The 7,741-nt window shown below is 41.1% G+C and overlaps 1 protein-coding gene across 2 annotated transcripts; it reads left to right on the top strand.

The window, feature by feature from the left end:
* The first annotated feature begins 567 nt into the window (after window positions 1-567).
* Window positions 568-6,706, top strand: rgcc (regulator of cell cycle). 2 transcript variants are annotated; one of them, XM_004081599.3, is made up of 5 exons: window positions 568-694; window positions 792-965; window positions 3,890-3,997; window positions 5,491-5,553; window positions 6,175-6,706. In XM_004081599.3, the coding sequence occupies exons 1-5, from the start codon at window positions 667-669 to the stop codon at window positions 6,180-6,182; spliced, it is 381 nt and encodes a 126-aa protein (XP_004081647.1). In that variant the 5' UTR covers window positions 568-666; the 3' UTR covers window positions 6,183-6,706. The 2 variants fall into 2 exon arrangements, with proteins under 2 accessions (XP_004081647.1, XP_011487755.1); XM_011489453.3 differs by having other exon boundaries at window positions 572-694; window positions 771-965.
* Window positions 6,707-7,741: the final 1,035 nt, after the last annotated feature.

Raw genomic sequence — 7,741 nt, 5'->3', positions numbered from 1 at the left:
CAAATATTATGTAACTCTTACACAATTATGTGTGAGTTTTGCTAGATGCATGCACAAATGCATGATGCCCTGTTCAGGGGTTACTTAGTTTTTAAGGAAATTTATAATACAGGCTTTTCACCAGAAGGGGTCAGTCTAAACTCACTTCACAGGTGTAGAGCAGAAACTGCTGGTGGCTGAGATAAATCTAACGGACCTCTGCTGTACAAATGGGACCTGCAGATAGCAGCACATACACGTTACAAGGCACAGCTTCCAATTAATGTTCAGTTTTTAGTAATTGTACATAAATAATAAAAGAAAAAATTGAAAAAATAAAAAAGGTTACAATATAGAAGTTTTTTAAACCCATAATTCAGCCATTATTAATAGACAATTCCATTTGTAAAATGCATGATCAAATTGCATTTTCAATTGGAACATGCATATTGCTTTAAATTATGGGTAGTAAAAAAAAAACAAAAAAACTTCAACATGAAAACTTTTTGGACTGGCTGTGAATTTCTGATGTGTTTGGTAAAGTAGTTTGTGGAGGGAGGTGTGGCAGGAGCTCGTGACCCCTCCCTCCCTCTTCCAGAAGCGCTTTTTCTCTGGCCGGAGGCTCAGAGGAGGGCAAAGGCTCGGACGGAGGAACACACAGATCTTCTTCAAGCGAACCGAAGCAGCATGAAGTCCCCGAAGCAGAAAGCTCAAGGTGCCTTGATGACAGGAACCGGGTTGCTAGAAATCCGGATCAGAACCGGTTTATGGAGGATTATAAATATTACCAGATTATCTGCTCTATATTGCAGCGAAAGTTGCAGACGAGGACGATCTGAGCGACGTGCTGTGCGAGTTCGACGCCGTGATCGAGGACTTCACGTCCCCCGTGGAGAAGCGTCACTTCAGGTACGACGAACACCTGCGCACGATGAAGAGGAGGAGCAGCGCGAGCGTCAGCGACAGCGGCTTCAGCGACTCGGAGAGTGAGTGCGCGCGCACCCGGTACCTGCGCTCTGGTAGAACCGGACCTTCGGGCTCTCAGAGCTTCAGACAGGTGCTGCACCTGTCTGTCTGAAGCGCATGCTCATTTCCTTTTCCTTTGCCCATTATTTTGGATTGGATTGAATCGGATTGGAAATTGGTTTATTTCTAGCAATCAAAACAAAGAATATTCAAGAAGACAAACAAAATTGATTGATCTTATTCATTGATGTATCCAACGTTAGATGATTAATCATGAATTGATTAGAAAATGAGAAGTAAAAGAAGATGCAGATATGATATCTCTAATATCTCCCATGGGCCCACCACCCACAGGAGACCTCAAAAGGGGCTGGTGAAATGTGGTTTGGGTGGCAGTCGAAGGCGGGTGCCTGCTCTGCTCTGAGGCCCAAACCCTGGTCATGGAACTTGGCTTAATATAATGTAAATAAAAAAAATTCGATACATTAAATTCAGCGTAAGTCGTGTTTGACTCTTTCAACTGAAATGTATGAAAATGTCTGTAGTACGGACACAAAGATCAATTTTCCCCACGATTCAGTTCTATGACGTAACATATGGTAACAGTAATTTTCTCATGTCTGACATTATCATTAATGGGCAAATTTTATTGTAACCTCCCTTTAACTGGAGCTAAAAGCATTTCTTACAGACTTATGACAGTAATGTAACAAGTGAATGTAAAACTAGCACAAGCCTTTGGAAGTTGAGTCACTGATGCTCATTTGACCTGTTGATAGATGTTACTTCTATAGCTATAATGGCGACAAACAGGGAAGCAGCGAGGATCACATTCCAGCATGATTTGTGCGGTCTTTAATGAAAAGAGCTGTCCAACACCCAGGTGACCTATTGTGTCCCACCCTGATGGATGGATGGACTAATAGGGGAAGGGTTGGCAAGTAAAGAACAAACATATAGAGTTTGTGTGTCACTGTTACAGAGACAGTGATGAATACAAGCATAAGATAGTTCAAGTCTGATACCGATGGCTTAGGGTTAGGGCTCTTTGACCCCTCCATTGTGGCTCTCTGGTTAACGAAAAACAGAACGGTTGTAATTTTCGAAAGTAATTCTAAAGTAAAAAACGAAAGTAAACTAACTCAAACTTTATTAGCCCTACATGTGGCCCTGTCCCACCTGGAACATACTAACACCTACGTTAGGATGCTGTTTGTAAACCTCCGTTCAGCCTTCAACACTGTGATCCCAGACAAGCTGACGCTGAAATTTCACAACCTGGGACTGCCTGCCTCTCTGTGCTTCTGGATCAGGGACTTTCTCACCAACAGGCCTCAAGTGGTGAGAATCAGGCACTCCACATCATCCACACTGATCCTGAGCACAGGAACACCACAGGGGTGTGTCCTCAGCCCAGCCCTTTTTACTCTGTTCACCCATGACTGCTCTGCTATCCATCCCACAAACATGGTTGTAGAGCACACTGATGACACCACCGTAGTAGGTCCCATGATGGCAACAATGATGAGACTCCCTACAGAGAGGAGGTCCAGCACCTAACAGGACGTTGTGCCGATAACAACCTTTTCCTGAACACCACCAAGGCCAAGGCGGTTATTGTGGACTTCAGAAGGAATGAGGATAAGGTGGTACACACCCCTCTCCTCATTCATGGTGAGGCGGTGGAGCGGGTGGACCACATCAAGTTCCTGGGGATCCACATCACTTCAGGCCTCACCTGGTCGCTGCACACATCCCACCATGTGAAGAAGGCTCAACAGAGATTCTTCTTCCTCATGAAGCTTAAGAGGACTGGACTCTCAACGCAACTACTAGGAAACTTCTACAGAGCCACCATAGAAAGCATCTTCTGTTTGACTGCCACGGTGTGGTACGGATGCTGCACCACTCAAGACAGGTAGGACCTGGCCTGGGTGGTGAAAACCCCACAGGAGATTGTGGGAGGGCCTCTCCCACAACTCAACTCAGAGAACGACATCCGAGTCAGACGGAAGGCTGGTCGTATAGCTGCAGACCCCACTCACCCGGGACACCAACTGTGTGTACCTCTTCCCTCTGGAAAGAGATAAAGGAGCATCAGAACTCACACCAATAGACTGAGAAACAGCTTCTTCCCCAGAGCTGTGAAGTCCATCTACCCCCCATCATGCTCCGGCTGCACTTTAAATCTTTGTGCAATAATCATTCCTATTTTCCTGTGCACTCTCTCTTACTTGTATAGTTATTTATTGAAAAGAGCTGCTTGAAAATAATTTTGTTGTGCACTGCATGATGATAATAAAAGATTCTGATTCTGATTCTAATTCAACCCATTCTCAAACTGTTGAAGGACAGAACATCACAAGTTAAACGGAAACATTTTGACAGATTTTTGTGCTCCGTGTACCACAGAAAATCAATTGGAGGTCAGTGAGCACAACCAGGATTAACGTGCACTGAATTAAATTTCTATTTTTAACAAATGTAAGGCTTTTATATGCGCCTTATGATTCAAACAATATGGTACGGGTCACATAATTAACTCTGATTTAATTTTTGTTCGATAGATTTACACATTTGTTGCTCAGATGCACCACAAATGATAAAATAAACAGTTTTTATTAAATCACAGCTGACATTTCACTGCCTCAGGTAATACTAAGTGACGCTGGGTACCTTTTATTTTGAAAGGACATCATGTGAAACTCTGTCTAAAGTTATAAACTATTTATTTTTGAAAAAAGACAGTTTACTCTTTATGTTTAAGCCAAAAAACAACAACTTTGTGTCTTCAAGTAGAAGTGTGAATATGCCATGCATGTGGAGATGTGGTGACATGTGCCAAACATGACCACAAACACAGGGAAGATGTCTGCACGTTTTTTTGATTGACATTTTACCAGAAGCTTCTAAATCGCCTAAACTGCTCCTTTGTTTGCGGCAGGTGCCGAGTCGCTGCACAGAAACAGCTTTAGCTTCAGCGACGAGAGGCTGAACTCTCCCACCCCGCTGTCTCCAGCCACCACCTCCCCCCCTCTGATGTCGCCCAAACGTAAGCTCCATCACCTTTAGACCCAATAACAACATATATTTATAATCCCTCCTATAAATATACGGTATATTTCAGTTTTTTTCATAAAATATTGAACCAATTTTATTATAAAATGTCATTTATACCCCGCATAATTAAAAAAAATTCAATATGGGTATTTTATAGAAATCTATCAACTAAAACATTTTTTAAAAGGAGAGTAGGCCGAAATAGACAAAGCCTTAAAACTTTGCTGCATCTCCTGATTTCAGAGAGTATCTTTTTATTTTATTAGGTCTACTATCATGTCCATAATTTTTATCATAGATTCATCAGCTTTATGTTTAATGCACAAATAAGAAAGTAGGAGTCACAAGGCTGCAATGTTCCTTATGTTGTCATTCAAAATATGATTCCAATCTATAAATCGTAGAATTAAAAACCCACTCTGATGAAAAATTGTATTTTTGGTCTTTTAACATGTTCTTGTAGCATTTTTTCCATGATGGAGAACATATATAACAAAATTCAAATTAAAATGTATTTTTCTGAGTATTTATTTCACGTTGTTGTGAATCAGGAGCGGACGATAAAATACCATTGGAAAGAGCTTGTAGGTGAGACGTAGAAGCTACAATCAGCTCTGTTCCATTCTGATGCATCCATTTACAGACAAACAGATCCATATACGTCTTTGTTTTCCTCGTCTGAGCCGGACTTTGGATCTAAACTGTACGACTGGATGGCTCTGATATTGCTCGCCATTTTTGTTGCACCACTAATATTTTTTGGGGATGTGTGAGGGGCTGTAAGCTAGCTGGAGAAAGTTTAAACAGATGGATAACAGGAAGCGGGGGCAGGGTCACACCACAGCTCAGAGGTAAATTTCTGATGAACTGCTGCTCTGCAGAAACTATGTCCTAAAAATGACACAGGTTAATTGATTTAAACAGTGAAATCATAATTAAAAGTCCTCCGGGAACACTTTAAGAATAGATCAAAAGATAATCTGAGTGGGTCTGTAATTCTAACCGGACTAAAATATAGTCTGGATTTAAACCATAAATCATTCTTTAATTTTAATTGAAAGTTACTTTTACTTTCATGCCCCTTTTGGAAGTCAAAAATGGTCACTTTATTTTCAGATGGAGCCCAGTTTTAAAGTAATTACAAAACCTTTTTGGGAAGGAATTCAGTTTTTCAAACATATACAACTGATACAAACAGTTTGGTGCACATATATTAAATTACAGCTTTTTTCATTGTTAAATGTGTGTATTTATAATAATGTGTGTAATTTTTTTCTTTTCTAATGAAAATATCCAATCAGTTTACCTACTAGCAAACTAAAAACTGCTCTATGGTAGACCTATAAGTTATTTTTGTCAAAACTCAAGTTCCTTACAAATGTATCTAATACTCAGGAAATTAAGGAGTTTATATAAACCATAAATCCCATTATTTTTTGAAATTCAAAGTGTCATATTGATTCATTAGTGTTTGTGTTTTTACAGCTAAACTGGGTGACACCAAAGAGTTGGAGGATTTCATTGCAGACCTCGACAAGACATTGCAAAGTAAGATTGTCATAATGAATTGGGCAGTGTACTACCATGCTTGGGGTGATTCTCTGCTGGCCTTTTGCTCTGTATGTCAACAATCATTCATAAAGTGACAGTGGAGCCAAACGTTTCAGCATTCCAGGAAACATGAGTCAGGAAGCAGCTTCAAGGATCATCAAGTCTCATAGCTTCTGCTGGAGGGAGGCTGTGTTTGAACAGTGCAGCAAAATGTTTCCAATATCCGCATTTGTAAAAAGTAGCAGAACACTTGCAGAATGTGAAGCATTGCAGCACCAGGCAGAGTCCACATGCATTGCAGCTTGGAGACAGTGTGCTGGTGAGAACCGGAGCTTAAATTCCAACTGAGGGAAACTGTAAATGTCAGGAATGGAATGAGAAAAGAGTGGGAGTAAAAACGCAGCATACACAGCCGGCTTTGTCCTGACGTTTGGGGCCTGAAAGGACATCTGTCTGAAGAAGTCAGAAGCCACGTATCTGCTGCCCTGCTCCCGCATTAGCACCTGAGAATAAGCATGTACATTCATACAACCATGTTTACAAGAAAACCAAGACAGCTCTTCAGGATATCAGCAGCAGTTCTTTTGAAGTATACTGAATATCTCTGTCTCTTCTTAGGCATGTGACACACAGGCTATCCTAAAGGCATATAAGGAGAATCTGGATGGCTGGACCCACCCCACCTCTCCTTGAGCACTTAGAGCTCACCTTTCCCTGCTGACAAAGCCAGCACCATGCAAACACTCCACCTGAAAACACCATGTCCGGTCAGGGTCAGCATGCTCTCAGACTGCAGGAGGGCTCAGGATCCCCATTGAAACTTAAAGAGTTCCTGGAACATCTGTCATCGCACAGACTCCTCCATCAGAACCTGAGCTGGTGGAGTATTTAAAACAAGGCTTTTAATAATGGATATATAATTGTTTTTTTTTGGTTTTTTTTACCATCAATGTGTAAATGTATCACTTTATGTGAAATATATTTTTCTATTATGTAAATAGTAAAGTACTGACACAACAGTCAGATGTAAATTTAACACAATGACTGGAATAAGGTGGATTTTTACAAAACTGGAAAACAATATATGTATTTAAAACATCTAAAACCTGAAAGGTAAAATTAAACAATAACATTTTCTTGGTAAAGCAAATCTTTCTTCTCTTCATTCGGGTTCCTGGTAGTCATACTGGAGTTCTGAAATCATGATAATAATCAGTTATCCATTGAGTGGGAATTGTTTTTCTCCAGCAATACCCAGAATACCTTGCCTGGAGTGTCACATAGGATGCTGGAAAGCTAGAAAGTATCTTTGATCAAACCGCATATGTGAATGTCCTCCAGAAGCCTCAAGCTACGTTCACATCGCCTCAGCAACGCGCGTTCAAGCAGCCTCATCCAATGAACAGTCTATGTAGGAGTGTGTAAATGGGCTTCCGTTTTCAAAACTCTTGCCTTCACGTGTCGCTATGCAAATTTTTGTTAAGCACTTTTGTTAACTCGCATTGAAAGTTACGCTATGTTAAACTCTGACCAATCAGGGACTCGGATTTGGTAGTGACGTATGGATGGAGTCTCTTTGAATTCACTGTAGTGCCAACTGTTAAAAACTGCATCATGAAGGAGAAATTAATATTGCGGTTTGTGTCCAGCTGGAATTGTAGGACACCAAGTCTTTCATTTATTGAAATAGAGCTGTGAAAGAAAAAGCCTGGAGCAAGATTCACCAGATTTGCACAGCTTTGACGCTTCACACCAAACCTCTTCTAACTGTAGGCGGTGGACATGCGCAGTAGCAGAAGAAAATGAAGCCCCTCCCTGCTTGTCCAGTGTGAACACCAAAGGTTAAATGCATGTGTAACCCTCGTGCTATCCTAGGCACTTTAACGTTGGGAGTTGGGTCATCTAGACCCACTAGACAGTGCTCTGAACCTTTTTTCTTCAATGATTTGTGATCTTCACTGGTGTCCATGGATTACATGAAATCCTCTCCACCTACCTCATGGTAGGAATAACACGTCAATGGAAGGGTGGGGTCATCTAAGATAGCACAAGGGTTAAGAACCCATGTTTAGCATGTTCTTAAACGTGGTGAGATTGTCAATACCAACAGCTGAAGCTGCACATTAAAGGACAAATCAGTTATTTAGCATGAAGTCCCATTAGCTTTCACACACTATGGTGTGTG

The sequence above is a fragment of the Oryzias latipes genome, chromosome 21 (genome assembly GCF_002234675.1).
Source record: "Oryzias latipes chromosome 21, ASM223467v1".
In the NCBI taxonomy this organism is placed as follows: Eukaryota; Metazoa; Chordata; class Actinopteri; order Beloniformes; family Adrianichthyidae; genus Oryzias; species Oryzias latipes.
The sequence above is the reverse complement of the archived record's forward strand: the minus strand, read 5'-3'. Positions and strand labels throughout refer to the sequence as shown.

Coding starts and splice junctions, on each gene's coding strand:
- rgcc (XM_011489453.3), top strand. CDS start 667: ATGAAGTCCCCGAAGCAGAAAGCTCAAG. Junction 695..770: donor CCCGAAGCAGAAAGCTCAAG/GTGCCTTGATGA, acceptor AAATATTACCAG/ATTATCTGCTCTATATTGCA. Junction 3,998..5,490: donor CCCTCTGATGTCGCCCAAAC/GTAAGCTCCATC, acceptor GTGTTTTTACAG/CTAAACTGGGTGACACCAAA.